Genomic DNA, 16,699 nt, shown 5'->3' with positions numbered 1-16,699 from the left:
GAAGATGACGATGGGCCAGAGATGATACTTAATAAAAGAATCATAGTAGGCTCCGACAGCCGCGGGCGTAAGCCGCGAGATGGCGCTAAGCCTCTAATTGTGTAGTAGCCCTGGTCCACGAGGCTAGCACGCGGCCGTGGCCGTATTTTGGGCCCGTGGAGCCTGGCGGGCGTCGTGGTGGCTGTTGTGTCTTGTTGGTCCTTACTATGGTGGTGGTGGTGGTGGTGGTGGTGATGGTGGTCGGGGTCCCTGTACCTGCAGAGTATGCGCGTATAGTATAGACAATGGCGCGTCCGCTAGTACCTAGCATTGTCTAACCATCCAGCCAACCAAGCCCAAGAATCCGTCTCGACAACCATCTCTGGCCAAGACGGCCCTTTTGGGCTCTATCCCCTCGGCAGCCGCTGCTTTGGTGCCAGCCGATGCGCCCGCTGCAGGTGTCACCCAGCCTTGCTGCAAGCCCTCTGATCGTGTGAACGCTGCGTTGATACTAGGTCGCTGGTAGCGGTGGCGTGCTCAGCGCACACGTTGCTTGATAGGCCCGACGGTTCAACGAGCCATTGCACTGGGGGGAGCAGCCAAGAGCAAGACTGAGCATGCTGTCATGTTGTCTGCGGGCTGCAATCAATGCGAGGTCCATGGCATACTACATGGCACATGGCACGTAAAGTATCGAATGCACCGTGCTTAGTCCCCGCCCGTTCTGGCTCGCCTTAGTGACATGCAGGCCGGTGCACGTGACGCGGCAAAGAAATTGACCCCATCTACTGCCACTACGCAGCAACCCAAAATAAAGAGACAAGACAAAAGAAAGGATGACGCTATTGATTCCGGCGTCGCCAAAAACAAACAGCCACGCCCGTCTTTGCCGTGGCTACTTGCGCCGTGTGCCCGAGTACGACGTCATCCATCACTATCACTATCACCACCCAAGCCCCAGCAGCGTCACGGCGATCGAATGCTTGTGGCCTGCCGCTCGCGAGTGCCGCATTGCGAAGAAGGCCATGCATGCGCCTGTGCCACAGCACTGGTAAGCAGCAGCACTTGCAACAGCAGCACTTGCAACAGCAGCACTTGCAACAGCAGCAATAGCAACAGCAACAACAACCACAGGCCTGGCCACTGTGTCCCGTAAGCAGGCACGACGGGCGGTGGCACCATGCAGCGCCCTTGATCAGCCATCATGCCGCGTCCCACGGCTCATGTCGAGCCCGAGTCATCCCTCATGTAACCGGGCCCCCACGAGACGTTTGCCGTTGACAGAAAAAACAAATCCCACGAGTGCTGTTGCTGCTGACTACCAGCCCGTCGTCCACCATGGCCTCATCGTCGCGAGTTCGTCATAGAAGCTCTAACCCCCACCGGCCTCGCATGATCTGCCAGCCTCTTTAACTTTACCACAGGCCATTGCAGCAGTAGACACAGTCGGTCTCACCGGCACCGACTCCGATAACATCACCACACCTGTAACACCCACCCACCGCTTCAGAACTCGACCCTTGCGAAACGATAGCGCCGAATCCTCTCTCGATGCAGCTGCTGCTTCACCGAATCGCGCATATGCACATCCGTGCTCGCACCACGACTCCGCAAATTACCCAAATGCCCTTCCCAATACACCACCTCTCAAGCCAGCACAGTCACGCCCTAGGCCTGTCTCGCCCTTGGGGCCAGCTAATGTCCGCATTCGTCGCTCCCACCGCCGCTCACCACTGCTTCACTCTCCCGCGCGTGCTGGCCACGCCGCCCGCATGAGGCAGCTTTTTGAAGATGCTAGCCGTGAACAGCAAACACTGCAGCCGGCACATGTGCCATATCCACAGTTGCCAAACATTTCAGCAAAAGCATCGTCGCCGCTAGCTCGACCTGGCCACGTGCACAGCCATTCGCAACAAGCCACCTCCCCCGTCCGCCGACTAGAGTCTCTGTGCATACCAACGACGTTATTACCAGGCCCTCAGCCAGGTTTCGCAAAAACGTCGCAACAGAGTTCAGAGTCCTGGTCCGACGATTCCGGCTACCTGATTCCAGGCTCGCGTACTAAACCCAGCCCAAAGTCTATCCGCGCATCTGTACTTGATGACCGCATCTCCAAGTGGCTCACTGGTGTCTCAACGCCAAACGGCCATGAACCTTATGCCAAGCTTCCTCAACGAAGCACGCATCCCAGGCCGCAATTCTGTCAGCGCTCGTCCTCGAATTTCAGTGAAACGGCTTCGAGAAGCGGTCGAGAGACGCTAGAAGCACCTTTAGCAGACACCGTCACCATACGCCATGTCTTCCATACTCGCACAGAGCCGACCATGCACCCCGCAACACTACTTCGCTCGTGTCCTCGTGCTGCTAACCACCAAGCCTTGTTCCCTGATCCCGACCTCCAGCTCAGCCCTCTCAGCCCAAACGTCTGCATCGAGCGCGGTCCATCACGTTATCACTCTTCCCGAAACCTACGCACTGCTGCATCTCCCATCAAATCTCCCCACGTGTCCAAGGAAAACGCCGCTTCTACTAATACTCTTCCTCACCACGCACAACGTGACAATAGCAGCACTTGTGCACAGGTCTCCCCCTGTAAGATCGGCATCGGAACACGATTCCAGCACCCAAATCATACTTCCCATACGAGCCGCGGAATACGGACTCGACATGTGGACCCGCAAAGCTCCGTCTGACTGACAAACGCATCTGCCATCTCAAAAGAAGCGAGCGGGGGGAATACACAAGGTGCTGGGGTAAGCACAAAAAGCATCGAAGAGAGGTAATGCTTAACTGGTAACTTGTGTAATCATATCATCCTTGTTATCAACACGCGGTGGGTTCCCTACGTATTCAATTAAACAAGGTACCTTGGCATTACTTTGCTGGGGGGGGGGGGGGGGGGGCAATGGTGGGAGAGTGGCAAATCAAACTCAATCCAATTAGATCGGAAAGGGCACAGAGAAGAAAAAAAGGGTGGAGGGGAGGGGGACAAATAGTGCATTGTTTCCTGTTCCTTTTTTCACATTTTGTATTACTTTCGTTTTGGGGAAAAGGAAAATAGCGTAGTTAGTAGTTAACTATATAGTTAAACTTTACTCGTTCGTACCCTTTTTCGTTTCCCTCTCTCAAATCAATCCATCAGTCAATCATGAGTCACGGACAACTCTACAAATCTGAATCTTAGCCTTGCCGGCGCGCAAAACGAGGGCCTCCCAGTCGACCAAGTAGTGGTTCGGGTCGACGTCTTTGCCGGGTTCGATAGTCGCCCATTTGAGTGCAGTGGGGTTATCAATGGGGCCTGAGTTGGGCACGACGACGTAGGCGCCCTTTTTAGCAATGAGCCGACTGGCTTCTGAGCGCGAGGTGGCGAGGCCGGCGGCGTGGAGGATGTGAGGGAAGGATCCTGGGGCGAGCATGGACAGGGGTAGGGTGACGATTTTATTGTCCGAAGGCTTGGGGGGCCGAGGGGTTGCTCCGGTCGGCTGGGCGGGTGGTGAGCTGGTGGTCGCGTAGGCTTGCTTGTAGTCTAGCAGTTCTTGTTCTTTTGCGCTGAGGGGTGGCTCGGCATCCGGCGATGAAGAGGAAGAAGATGATGACGAGGCATCGGTACCCTTGCTGCTGGAGATGGCGGTTCGGAGAGAGAGGAGGGAAAAGGTGTTTGTGCCTTGGCCGAAGGCGTCCTTGTGGGCTGCCTCGGCTTTCTTTGCTGCGGCGGCGCCGTGAGCTAGCTCAACGATTTCGCGGGCGAGGATGTGCTGGGCCAGGCGCTTGGAGGGGTCTTGGGATTGCTGGGACATGAGCAGCTTGATGGAGTCGAGGGGAAGGAAGGTGAAGAGTTTGAGGTAGCGCTCTACGTCGGCATCGGCGGTGCGCATAAAGTACTGTGATGCGAATTAGTTGAAGAGTCCATCTAGTGTCGAAGTAGTGAATCTAAGTACCTGGTAGAGGTCAAACGAATTCAGCATTTGGCCATCAAGCCAGACAGCGTTGCCAGCACTCTTGCCGAACTTTTCACCAGAAGCGGTCGTAAGTAGCGGCGTGGTAAGTCCATACGTTGCTACGCGTGGGTCCTCTTCAGCCGCTCCGTCATCCATGCCATATATCTTACGCATATGACTAACAGCGTTCATGCCCGCAATAATGTTGCCATACTGATCCGAGCCACCGATTTGAAGCTGAACACCCTGGTTCTTATACATGCTCCACCAGTCGTAAGCTTGGAAGAGGGGGTAACTGAACTCTGATATAGCCATGCCTTCGCCGCTTTCCATTCGCAGCTTGACTCTGGTGTATGTGTGAGAAAGCGAGCCTGTACGACAATCGACTATGACTTACGAATCGCGACTGAGCATAGCGCCCAGGCGCATGCCCGAGCCCAGGTCCCTCATCAGTTCCACTGCGCTGAGCTTCTCGAGCCATTTGCGGTTGTTGAGAATATCTTGCTTCCGGCTCGTCATCTGTGGGAACTGATGCTTGATACCCAAGCACTTGACATTGGTCCACAACTTCTCAAGCTGTCGCTGGATGCTCTCTACGTTCATGGATTGCACATTCTCCGCCTGGCGCGAGCGTGCTGTTGTTCTGCCAGAAGGATCTCCAATCTGTACAGTGCCTCCACCTAGCTAACCCATGATTAACAGCCATTGTGCGGGACGGATCGCGGGGAGCTCACCAAGCTCACGGTGTAGTAACCATGCAGGTACATCCAGTACAGCGCCATCAGAGGGAGAAGATGGCCGACATGCAGGGAGGGTGCCGTCGGGTCTACGCCAACGTACACACCAATGCGCTTCTCTGTGAGTAGCCAATTAAGCTCCTTGTGTCCGCTGTAAATTCTCAGTATAGTCCAGCCATGGCTGTCTTCTCCTTGCCATGCTCACCCAGCAACGTCCTTGACGAATCCTCGCTCTTCAAGCACGCTCAACATGCTCTGTTGTATCCCCCCTCGCACCCTGCCCGCTTGCTCTTCCCATTGTGCCTGTTTGGCTGCTGGATCTGATTCCTCGTCTGCCCACTTCTTTGCTGGCCGCTCACCGCGCGCCAAAGTAGACTGCTGCCGTGTGCATTGTCGACACACGAGGAACCGTGGTCTGGACAGTTGTCTCCAGGTTGACATGGCTGCCAATTGCACTGCATCGCATCTGGCCCCAGGTCAAAAATGTTCCGGCCTGCCAAGCGGGAGCGACTTCGACGCCGATTGGCTGAAGCTCAGAGCTCCCTGCAGCTCCCCCGACGTCTCCGCATCCGCATCCCATCCGCATCCGCACACGTCACATGCACTGCCCTTGCGCATGATGCTACTACAGTTAGTGTCTATATGTACACCGTTGGTCTCCTAGCTGCAACCTCAATCAAACATCAATTCACCCTCTTTGCCTCCATCTCCAGTTGTTGTGCCTGATCGTGTCTTATTGTTCTGTCAATCCTACACTAAGCACAGCTTACCCTTACACCTCGCCTTGAGCTTTGCTTGTCCAGTATAACGAAACCCCCCTGTTTTGCCACCATGTATGCCTCGCTCACCTGCCATCCCCCGTTGGGCCAGACAACGACCATTGCTTCAGATAGAGACTCTGTGAGTTCAAGGTTGTTCTGGGTGCTAGACATGGTTCTAATGTCCTGTCAGGTCAAGTTCACAGTAATCATTGAGAGCTCTGTTGGCGCGGAAAAGAGCTGGGAGGTCGCTCTATGGCATAATTTTCATGCCTCCGACAAATGGACAAGCTCTAACTTTGAGCCCAACCTTGAGCCAACTGTGGTATGAGCAGTTGTCCTGCCAGACGTGCGTTGAGAAAGCTGATAGTCTCAAGACGGCGGTCAGCCCACACCGAACCGATTTGAAACGTCAGTGCTTTACATTTGAACTCACGGGCCGCCCGAAGCACGGTTCTTCAGTATCATACACTGTTACTTTCAGGTCAGGAAAGGTGTGTTCTCAAAAACTAGTTCATGAACTTCGTCACTTAAACTCCAATGCTTTGTGCGCACGGACAAATGCTACCACCTCTTCAAGGACTCAATTAACAATTACAGGATGAGCCATGGAAATGGGCAAACGAGCACTTTTCAACTTCCGATGGCCATCTCATCTTTCAATCACCAGAACCACTGGATGATAACTTGGCATGGTATCTTGAAAATCTTCCGCCATTTCTCACAGTCTCAAAGGAGCAAAGTGACACACCTAACACCCAACTATGGGATATCTCCTACCCAATCGGAGCAGCTTCTGGCAAAACACCCGGTCAATCACGCGAAAAACTGGGCAAGCCTACGAACCTCTCTCGGTGGTTTGCGGCAATTCGCCTGTGGGCTCCGTGGATTGCACCTAGGCAAGGCAAGGAGCGCTTTCAACCTGACAAAGAGGCCATTTTGGCTGCATTTGAGCGCCATGATGGGTCACACTTGGTGATTCTAGCAATCAGTGGAGTCGGGGATGTTCTCACTACCCTCAATCACGATGGAGCTGGAAATATCGTAATGAATTCCGCAAACGATGCAGAAAAGGATGGAACTGTTCGCCTTGTTGCTACAGTTGGTAAGAGCGTGGAAGATGCAATTGCTGCCTCAATGTACTATGCACGCAGGCTCGTAATGGCTTACGAAGAGTCTATTGGTCAGATTGACGAGGAGACCAAGGCTCTGGTGGACGACTTCAAACCTCAATGGCTAGAAAACTGGTACGACGGATTGTCATACTGTACCTGGAATGGACTGGGCCAGAAACTCACAGAGGATAAAATTTTCGATGCCCTGGAATCCCTGCAAAAGAACGAGATCAACATCAGCAACCTTATCATCGACGACAACTGGCAGTCACTGAACACAGAAGGTGGCGACCAGTTCGACAATGCATGGATGGAGTTTGAAGCCAACAAGAATGGCTTCCCCCGTGGTCTCAAGGCTACAGTAGGTCACATCCGAGACAAGTACAAGCACATCAAACACGTCGCAGTCTGGCATGCCATGTTCGGCTACTGGGGTGGTGTAGCCCCCGAAGGACGTATTGCAAAAGAGTACAAGACGACCACTGTCAAACTCAAAGACGGCGTCTCAGGTGGTGAGATTGTAGTAGTTGCCGAAGAAGACGTCGACCGCTTCTACAAAGACTTTTACCAGTTCCTATCCTCCTGCGGAGTCGACTCTGTAAAGACAGACGCCCAGTTCTTCCTTGACGAACTCCAAGACGCAGACGACCGCCGCAAACTAGTCAAGTCCTTCCAAGACGCCTGGTCCATTGCCCAACTCCGCTACTTCTCCGCCCGAGCAATATCCTGCATGTCGCAAGCACCCCCTCTAATCTTCCACTCCCAACTCCCCTCCAACAAACCCCGCATGCTCCTCCGCAACTCGGACGACTTCTTCCCCGAAGTCCCCGCCAGCCACCCCTGGCACATCTTCTGCAACGCCCACAACTCGCTCCTCACCCAGTACCTCAACATCCTCCCCGACTGGGACATGTTCCAGACCAGCCACGACTACGCCGCTTTCCACGCCGCAGGCCGCTGCGTCTCCGGCGGCCCCATCTACATCACCGACGTGCCCGGCCAGCACGATATCAACCTCATCAACCAAATGACAGGCAACACCCCGCGCGGCGACACCGTCATCCTGCGCCCCCACACGGTCGGCAAAAGCACCTCGGCATACAACGCCTACGACGACGCCGTCCTTCTCAAAGTGAGCACCTACGTCGGCAGAGCACACACGGGCGTCGCCATCCTCGGCATCTTCAACTGCACCCCCAAACCCGTCTCGGAAATCATCGCCCTCGACGCCTTTCCCGGCGCTGAAAAGGGAACCTACGTCATCCGCTCCCATACAGACGGCCAGGTCACCAAGCCCACCAGTGTAGCTACCAACGCCGCCTTTGTCCATCTCGATGTTGCAGTCCGCGGTTGGGAGATCCTTTCCGCCTTCCCCCTGCAGTCGTTTACGTTGGGACGCACCGACGACCTCCAGCGTACCGGCCCCAAGCACATTAGCCTGGCGGTTTTGGGCGTCTTGGGCAAAATGACGGGTGCCGCCGCCATTATCAATTCAGACGCGTACATTGAGCGTCCTTCGGGCCGCTTGAGGGTTTGGACTAGTCTCAAGGTTTTGGGCTCCTTTGGTAAACTTCCCCCCCCCCCTCTTTCTTTTTTCTTTCCTCTGTCATGTCGACTGCTAATCATTGTGTCCGAATAGGTTTGTACATTTCTGATCTCCCCAGTCGATCTATTCAAAATGACTTCTTCGCCCTACTCTTTGGGCGCCCCGTCCCCCTGCATTGCGTCAGTGTGAGTAAAGCGTGCGAGAATGTGCTCGAGATTGATACCGCGACGGCGTGGAAGGAGACGGATTCAAAGGCCGGGTGGAGCAATGAGGTTGTTATTGAGGTGTTTATTCGCTGATTGAATTCACATGACTTGGGAGTACCTGGTGGAAACGGCTGGAGTCTTGGTTTTTTTTCCGGGAGGGGGGTTTTGTTTTTCGGCCATACTAGCGAAATGAAGGAATCGTCGAATCTTGAGTCAATGTCACGAATGGTCTTCGTTATCACGTCAAGCTTGATCTTCTCTCATCAGGATTGCAACACAAGACTATTCATGCACCAGTTCCTTTTTTTTTTTTTGCAACAGATGTATAATGTTCAAGACAATAAGACTTCCAGGTATCTCGATCAAACGTAAAATACAACACATGCAAGCATAAAACGCTACCATCCAACGCCGAAGAAATCGAGATTGCTCATTGGGAGAACAAACAAGGCCAAGCCAGACACGAACAGTTTATGCACTTCTTTTGTTCTTTTCTTCGTCTGACTGTTCCATACCAGCAGTGTCATTTTACAAGGACGACGTTTCGTAGCGTCTCTCCTTGCTTACATGTCACAATGATTGAGCCTTATTCCTTCATCACCGGTTCATTTTTCTTCCTCATGCATTTCCGACTTGAAACACTCATCATAACTTGACGCCCCAGATACCGCGCCCACCAGCAACACCAACCCATTCGCCGCCCTGTCCAGTCAGTGCGCTCTGAGGAGCCCAGCTGAGGTTGCCGACTTCATAGTCGCATCGCCAGCTAGCGTACGGCCCCTTTTGGCCGACTGGTGCATTCTGCTGGTTTGCAGCGCCATTTGCGGGGTGCGAGTTTGAAGGTGCAGGTGGAGGCTGTGTTGAAGCATGTTCGCCACTGATTGTAGCACCATTGTTTGCGTGTAGCAGATCCCATATCAAGACCAGCGAGTCGTCGGCGCCGGATGCAAGCATTCCTCTCCGAGAGGGGTTCCATTCTATACTGTTGACAGCAGCAGAGTGACCGCGAAGCTCGAGCAGGGCTTGGCCGGGTTGTCTAACATCTAGGATACGGATGAGGTTGGAGTCGGCGGCAAAGGTAGCAAGGAGATGTGAGTCGTGTGGGGAAGCGGCGAGTCGGAGCAGCGGTGGAGCATACGACATGGTCTGCTGTGCTTTGGTCGGAGACATGCGGCCAGTAGGCGAGCCTGTGTGGAGTTAGTTACTCGTATACATAGGAAAACAATGTGCACTAACCTTTGTCTCTATCAGCTCCCTTGTCGGAAGGCTCGTAGATGATTGTGCTGTGTTCGAGGCTGCGCAGATCAAACATGCGTACGCTTCCATCGGCACCGCAGCTTACGAAGACGTCGACACTGCCTGCGCAGAAGCGAACGTCAAAGACCTCTTTGTCGTGAGCAATCAATTGTGTCTTCGCTGTAAGAGAGGGAATGTCCCAAATTGTGCAGGTTGTGTCTATGCTGGAAGTGATGATGAGCTTTGGTGACATGGTGTTCCAGTCTAGGGAGGTCAATGGGGCGGTATGCTCTGGTGTCTTGGAATTGGAGAGGAGCGCGAGTGGTGTAAGCTTAGGAAGCTGAGGTTCTCGTGTATTCACGGATGATGAGCGTGTGATGGTGTTGCTCGTGGTGTTTCCAGAGGCTTGAGGTAGCGACCACAAGCGCAGGTGGTCGCCAGACGTTGCGAGGAGGTCTGTCGACTGTTTTTGTGACGAGGGCGGCTCCCACAGCATGCGCGTGACTGGGAAGGAGCATGTGGCTTCGGCAATGGCGTTGTATTCGAGGCCAAAGGGGGTTGCGCCAGGGGCGGAGACGTCTTGGGGCGCTATCTGCGTGTCGAGGATGCGGATCTGAACGGCGCATTAGTTGAGGTCTTATCGTTCCCAATTGACTACTTACAAAATTGTGATTGTCTTCTAGGTAACTGCCTACGGCCATCTTGCCGGCGCTGTTGCTCCCTGATACATTCCATTTGCACCAATCGAAGGCGTATATGCTCCAGGGGGCCAGGTAGTTGCTGTTGGAAGGCACCTTGTTCATGTCGCCGAGCGTTGGGTTGCCGTGGCCCGCATTCTCAGGCTCCATATTCGAGTTTGCGCGTGGTCTAATATCCGCGAGGCCGAGGGGAGATTGGGAGGCGGCGCCCGAAGGGGTCGTGGGATAGTACTTTTGCGCGGGCGTGCCGGCGGCGTACTTGGGCTGCTGCTGCTGTTGCTGCTCGGGGGTATTGGAAAAAGGAATGTATTTCTGGTCAGGGCCCAGGCCGGCTGGGCTGGAGCGCGAGTACGAGTGCGACGAGTGGGGGGAGTGCTGGGACTGGCTGATTGTGTTTGAGCGCGTGGGTAGCGTGTACTGCTGCGCGTTTGTGGCTATCTGCGCCTGGGAAGGCCCAACGGGGGCAGTGTAGGAAGTAGTAGGGCCGGGTCGCGGCTGCTGCTGTTGCGGCTGCTGTGACGGTTGTGGCTGCGGTGGCTGTTGTGGCTGCTGCTGTTGCTGTTGCTGCGACGCGGCACTGCTTGCAGGCTGGAGACTGCCAGGCACGGCGGGAGAGGCATATTGGCTGTTTTGCGGGGTGCCATGGTCAAGGTTGATGTTGGGCGCCGACCGATAGGTGTCGGGCGGGTTGTACATTTGCTGACCCGACGTCGCTGGAGGAGGCACTGAGGCATGCTGGCCTACTGCTGCCGACACATGGTGCTCTTCTGGTGCGCGCCCTCCCATGCTGGGCACTTTGTGTCGCGGCGTATCGTAGCTCGAGTTTGCAGCTGGCGGTGCCGTGGATGCCATGTACGCTTCACCCGGTGCTTGGGCATTGCCACTGCTTCCTGGCAGAAAGGCATCGGTGCCCGCGCGTGTGGTGCCCTGGGTTGCTGTGCGCAGATTGCCTCCAGGCGCTCCTATACCTGCGGATGGGGGAGATGGTTATCAGCTGGTGTTCAGGTAGAGTGCCCCGGAGGCCTACATACTCCCAAGCGCCGAAGCGGCGGCATAGATGCCCTGCGCTGGGTCGAGGGGCCCGTTCTGGTGGTGGTGTCCGAAGGGCATGGCGCCTACAATTCCTACCGCGCTGGCTCACCGCGAGAGAAAAGAAAAACAAAGTGACGTGCAACGGTTGCGGCGTGGAGTCGTCTGGGAAAGCGACATGTGCGGTTGGCGTATGTAGAGTCCCTGGGCGGCTCTGTCTCGGCAAATGTTCCCCACCACCCCTCCTCCAACCAACCCTCGCATTCACGTCCAGGGCGGGCAAGAGGACGGACATTGCATGAAAGCCCCCGCGATTCATGTTCCCTCTGCTCGCAAGGCGCATTGCATTCAACTCTGTCTCTGTTCCTACCACGCCTTTGGTTCGTCTGGTGATTGCTCGTCGTCTTGTAACCATGCCGCCCTCACGCAAGCCAGTCCACCGTGCTCTGTTGTTGCTGCCGCCTGCACCAGCTCCGTCATCGTACGCAGCACTCAAGGCTGCATACAACGCCCCAATATGCACCGTCTTGAAAGAGCTGGCAGCGTCACCGTCTAAATCACAGGGGCACACGCTCTTGGAAATTGCTTTGCCATGCCCGCACCTGTACAGGCATCTTGATGCGCCGCGAGGACCTCATTACGCCATCACGCAGCAGCTAGTCGCCGACCTCTACAAACTCATTTGCATCACGACAAGCAGGCACGCTATCGATACGGAAGATGAGGAGGGCATCGACGCCCGCATTGTGCTGGTGGCATACCCAAGAGACGGTCACCTGACCGGGCCCCTGCCGGATGCTACTCCAGAGCAGGAACTCCAAGGCCCAGCCGTCGACATGCACACACTAGCTCGCAGCCCTCGGCCATGGCACGTCGTCTATTCAGTCGAGAGTGAACAAGGCGAGCAAGTACTGAAAGCCTTTACATCTCTAGCCAAGTCTCAGTACGCTGTGAACAAAGTCCGGGGCGGACTAGTGAGCGTAGACACTTCGGCGCCAGAGCCAACTCTCCAACAGGCCGGTGCAGCCACGAACCACGCCTCGGTAGCTGTTGGAGGGACTTTTGATCATCTGCATATTGGCCACAAGCTGCTGTTGACAATGTTCGCATTCATGCTGGGGAGACGGCAGTCGTCCACCTCCGAGTCGAAACCCAGTGTGCTTACCGCTGGAATCACTGGCGATGCCCTGCTACAGAAGAAAAAGTATGCAGACCAGCTCGAGAGCTGGAAGCAACGCCAGGAGTCTGTACACGACTTTCTCTCACAGCTTGTCTACTTTGGATCTCCAGATGACGAGCGGATTCGTGTTGAGGAACTGAATGAGGCTGGGCCAAATGGCCATGCGGTGCACGTCAGCTATCCCTTTGGGCTCACTATCAAATATGTCGAGATATGGGATCCTTTTGGCCCGACCATCACCGACAGGGACATTACCGCCCTGGTGCTGTCGCTCGAAACGAGGAGCGGGGGTGCGGCAGTCAACGAAAAGCGCAAAGAGCAGGGCTGGGAGGCGCTCGAGGTGTTTGAGGTTGCGGTTCTCGATGCCAGCGAAGAAGACAACGTGGACGAATCTTTCGAGAGCAAGCTGAGCAGTACCGAGATCCGGCGCAAACGCAGCGAGCGCAGTCGGGTCTAGAGCAGCACAGGGGGCGAGGAAGATGAGGCGAAGACAAGCAGGCGGAAATGAGGGATAAAAAGGCAGGGCGGGTGGACAGGGTGGAAGAAAAGACAAGTCGACGTGTGGGTTGAGTGCTTGTGTAACGGAGGACCGGGGCTGGGGGCACAAGAAGCAAATGACGCTGTGGAGGGGGGCACATATAGGGCTTGGATACGGGCAACACGTTTGCTGTCAGACGGGCGGGCGCGGCGACTGCAGGCGGTGCGGGGGCAGTGTGGTAGACGGTAGCTAGCATTAGCAGTGGCATTGGCACAGCGCGTGGGAGACGAGGGCGGCCGTGATGTATGCACTCTCGTCGGCCGTGGGTGACCAGCGCTGGGCGATTCCAAGGGCACGGCCGTGGTATCGTGCTGATGACGGTCTGCGGGTCGGGTGATTAGCGTCACAAGCGCTCGAGACGCATGCTGTGCTGGCAGCGCGTGGTGGGTCTCGGGGCCGGCGGAGGGGTGGACGGGCAGGTAGAGGGTAGAGGCCGAGGGGACAAGGGCCCCACTGGTGGGCGGTGGTGGTGCAGGCGGTGCAGGCGGTGCAGGCGGTGCAGGCAGGCGGTGGGCAGACAACGAATCCGCGAGAGTCGAGGCGGGAGGAGCCACGGGCCCGTCACTCGACGGGTGCTTGTGGCGGGCGGCCGCGTCGAGGTCAGGTCATGTGAGCGCTAGGCGGTTTGCAGGCTAAGGCGCCCCGTGCCATTGGGGGAGCGCCCGCTGTGGCCGCGGTGCGTGTCCACTCGTCGTCCTCAACTCCAGCGACGCTTAGCTGACTACTAGCGAACAAGGTCATGCATTCCCATCCCCGGCCCTGCCCCTCTGCCCTCTGGCTGCTCCTCGCCTCGCTTGTCTCGTCTCACAGAACATCGCCGCCGGTCACCACCACGCTGTCAGTTGGCAAGCCTGGCCCGCGACAGCCCTCGATCCGCCTCCCGTCGGCCGTCCATCTCCTGTCCCGATCCGGCCCGAGCCTTTGCTGTCTCTGTCTCTGTCTCTGTCTCTGTGTCTCTCTTTTTCCTGCTCCCACTCCACTATATCCCCCGTGCCCTGCGCTCCTCCTGCCCGCCCGAGCAACCCCCGCCCCAGCAATCCTTTCCTCCCACTGCCGTCATGAATAGTCCCACATAAAATGGGTATCCTTGATCTTGCCGACGAGCTTCTTCGCATCATTCTCGAATATGTCGCCTCGGAACCCGAGAAGCCCATTAGCCTCGAACGCCGCGCCTATCTCTCGCAGGAGAGCTTCAAGCTGCCTCTGCCTCCGGACCACGACCAGGCCCAGACCATCGCCGCCTTTCGCCTGACCTGCACAAAGTTTTCCGACCTCGGCGTCATCCATCAGTTCTCACGTGTCACCACCCGTTTCTCCAAAAGAGGCCTTGACCGGCTCGAGAAGATTGCCAGCCAGCCGCACATTGCCCGCCGTGTCAAGAAATTCAGCTACATGGTCCCCTTCTTCTACGACCAAGGTCCGACTAACCCTTTTTCTTCAACCCCCCTTTCCAAAATCCCGTATGCCTAACCAAACACTAACCTGGCCCTAGGACGGGAGCGGTTACAAGAACTCCTTCATACACAGCCCAACAGCTTCGCCCTCTTTGATGTTCGTCACTTCCAAACAAAGGCAAACGAGCAGAGAGAAATTGTCCGCACTGGCGAAGATGCCCGCATTCTCCACATTGCACTTCGCCAATTCACTTCCCTTCAGCACATCCAGATCCTGCGCGTCCAGGACCAAGAAGAGGGGAAGCTTATTAATTACATGCGCACCCATGAACTAAACGATCTGGTCCCGCGGTGGCCTCCGGCCTGCCTGCACAGCGCAAAGACAATAGGCCAGGCCCTTCTCAAGTCAGGATCGCCATGCTCAAGAATCTCATCGCCCATGCTTAGTCCACAGAGTGTGTCGAGTGCTGTTGAGAATCCACCATCCACATTGAGCATCCTTGCCAGTCGCCTGACTTGCTTAGAGTTACACTTTGATGATAGCACCGACCTTGATGTGCGCATGCGAGACCTCTCTTCTCTGTCCAAGGCCCTATTCACGGCTGCCAAGAACATAGAGGCGTTGCATATCGGCTTTCCATCGTACAGGCCACTCTCGATCCAATTAGAGGAACTTTTCCACAACGTCAAGTGGGACAAGTTGCAGGCTTTTGGTATACAAGCATGGCGGCTAGATGCAGAAGAAATCATTGGGTTTGCACAGAGACATCGAGAGACATTGCGCGGATTGCGGCTGCGAGACGTACTTTTGAGGCAAGGCAGTAGGTGGAAAGATGTCTTGCCTTGCCTGCGGGACGATCTCCCGAGGCTTGACTGGGTCAGCTTACGACGAATTGATTACGAGCAACATTTCGATGAGCAGTGGGTGTTGGGGGCTGAAGTACCAGACGATCCTCTTGTTGGAAGCGACAGTAGTGACGAGAGCGAGGACTGGGAATACGATGGGGAACAAGAAGAGCCATTCGACAACCACAGCGTTAATGGACACGATCACGACGACAGCTCGATAGCTGGTACAGAATCGGATACAGAAACCGACGAGCCGGAACCGGAGCAGGGCGGAACTCTCCACTTCCCACCCATGCCAGATACCCCAGCCTCGGTCACCTGGTGCAATTGCAACGGTCATATGGACAGTGTAGACGCGTTAGGAGACGATGGTGTCATGGTCACCAACCAGCAACGCAAGTTCTGGGAGAAGTGGGTCGTCAGGAAGATCTGCACCGAGCAGCACGGTCACAAATAAGCGAGCCCGTGTGCACTTCCACAAGGCGTCGTTGTTTTTGTTGGTGGGGAGCGTTCCGGCGTAAGATGGCGTCCTCTTATCGAACCGTTCAAGGGCCGTCTGTGCGTGGACCTCGCATATGCATGTTCGCAGCAGCCAAAGCACCGCGCTCGGGCGCTTATGCAATACCCAGCAACCCGTCACTACACTCACCCTAGAACAAGCAAATGCGACCACATCTTGCCGTCAATCCAGGAACCCCGCATTTACGATTCAGTATGGAAATCAGCTTCTCTCGCATGCTCTAGGAGTATCACACGCAACCTCTACTGTTCACTTCTTTCACTGTTGCGTACGCATATCGGGTGCACGCCTACTTTGATTATGGCATTCCAATCACCGATGAAAAAAAAATCGCTTTTTGTGTTTTTTTTTGTTTTTTTTGCCAACTCGACGGCCTTTTTGCAAAGACGGGTTAACCCACTTGTGCCCTCATCATCCTATCTAATTCCCCAAAAAGTCTTATGATCACCATCTTCATCTATCCAACTCAACTTTTCCCCTCAGGTTTCCTAAATCACTCCTTTTACAGATAACGAATGTCACGTAGCGTGGGAGGGTAATATCGTTTCCTTTTCTTTGTCCACTATACACACGTTTGGTTTATTGTAGACGTCCAACTTTTCTCACTCACGCCTATAGTATATTACCTACGCCCCGTGTATAATATTATTCTGAGCCTAGTACATTACTTTAAGCTAGATGAATGATACTACTCAAAATCATCTGCTGTTTGTTTCATGACGAGTTGCCCTTGTTGAGACGTCATTAACTCTCACTGTCACCAATTAAGCATGTTTTTGGTCGAGGTGGTGAGGTTGTATGCATGGTTTGGACTGATAGAGCTACAGGAAATCGCGTGCGGATTGCTAGATAAGAGGTAAGAGCAGATGTTACTTGCCTCATAAACTTCCTCACTGTCTCGGCAGCGATTAAGTAAGTGTCTGGGCCTACATCACTCGCCCTTGCAGCTCTCGTCACCTCGCAGATATCACGACAC

The 16,699-nt window shown here is 55.1% G+C and overlaps 6 protein-coding genes across 6 annotated transcripts; 4 read left to right on the top strand and 2 right to left on the bottom strand.

Moving 5' to 3' along the window:
* Positions 1-1,317: 1,317 nt before the first annotated feature.
* PSV08DRAFT_392209 (uncharacterized protein) lies at positions 1,318-2,759 on the top strand (the record flags this gene model as incomplete). Its single annotated transcript, XM_014228192.2, has 2 exons — positions 1,318-1,335; positions 1,404-2,759. 2 exons carry the CDS (start codon positions 1,318-1,320, stop codon positions 2,670-2,672), a joined length of 1,287 nt encoding a protein of 428 aa, XP_014083667.1. The 3' UTR covers positions 2,673-2,759.
* Positions 2,760-2,897: 138 nt separating this feature from the next.
* Positions 2,898-5,095, bottom strand: PSV08DRAFT_363154 (uncharacterized protein; the record flags this gene model as incomplete). Its single annotated transcript, XM_014228191.1, has 5 exons — positions 2,898-3,860; positions 3,918-4,263; positions 4,315-4,601; positions 4,652-4,805; positions 4,860-5,095. 5 exons carry the CDS (start codon positions 5,093-5,095, stop codon positions 3,126-3,128), a joined length of 1,758 nt encoding a protein of 585 aa, XP_014083666.1. The 3' UTR covers positions 2,898-3,125.
* Positions 5,096-5,334: 239 nt separating this feature from the next.
* On the top strand, positions 5,335-8,524 carry PSV08DRAFT_47048 (glycoside hydrolase family 36 protein). Its single transcript, XM_066093972.1, has 5 exons — positions 5,335-5,554; positions 5,606-5,737; positions 5,790-5,906; positions 6,013-8,092; positions 8,167-8,524. Exons 1-5 carry the CDS (start codon positions 5,486-5,488, stop codon positions 8,370-8,372), a joined length of 2,604 nt encoding a protein of 867 aa, XP_065948889.1. The 5' UTR covers positions 5,335-5,485; the 3' UTR covers positions 8,373-8,524.
* Positions 8,525-8,591: 67 nt separating this feature from the next.
* On the bottom strand, positions 8,592-11,399 carry PSV08DRAFT_410455 (WD40-repeat-containing domain protein). The gene is made up of 4 exons (XM_014228189.2): positions 11,245-11,399; positions 10,178-11,181; positions 9,516-10,128; positions 8,592-9,466 (listed from the first exon to the last, which is right to left on the bottom strand). Exons 1-4 carry the CDS (start codon positions 11,321-11,323, stop codon positions 8,925-8,927), a joined length of 2,238 nt encoding a protein of 745 aa, XP_014083664.1. The 5' UTR covers positions 11,324-11,399; the 3' UTR covers positions 8,592-8,924.
* Positions 11,400-11,655: 256 nt separating this feature from the next.
* PSV08DRAFT_402720 (uncharacterized protein) lies at positions 11,656-12,879 on the top strand (the record flags this gene model as incomplete). Its single annotated transcript, XM_014228188.1, has 1 exon — positions 11,656-12,879. The coding sequence occupies one exon, from the start codon at positions 11,656-11,658 to the stop codon at positions 12,877-12,879; it is 1,224 nt and encodes a 407-aa protein (XP_014083663.1).
* Positions 12,880-14,037: 1,158 nt separating this feature from the next.
* On the top strand, positions 14,038-15,660 carry PSV08DRAFT_225273 (uncharacterized protein; the record flags this gene model as incomplete). Its single annotated transcript, XM_014228187.1, has 2 exons — positions 14,038-14,377; positions 14,453-15,660. 2 exons carry the CDS (start codon positions 14,038-14,040, stop codon positions 15,658-15,660), a joined length of 1,548 nt encoding a protein of 515 aa, XP_014083662.1.
* Between the last annotated feature and the right edge of the window lie 1,039 nt (positions 15,661-16,699).

The sequence above is a fragment of the Bipolaris maydis genome (genome assembly GCF_028858645.1).
Source record: "Bipolaris maydis strain C4 unplaced genomic scaffold PSV08scaffold_9, whole genome shotgun sequence".
NCBI lineage: Eukaryota > Fungi > Ascomycota > Dothideomycetes > Pleosporales > Pleosporaceae > Bipolaris > Bipolaris maydis.
This window is presented reverse-complemented; position numbering and strand designations above follow the sequence as displayed.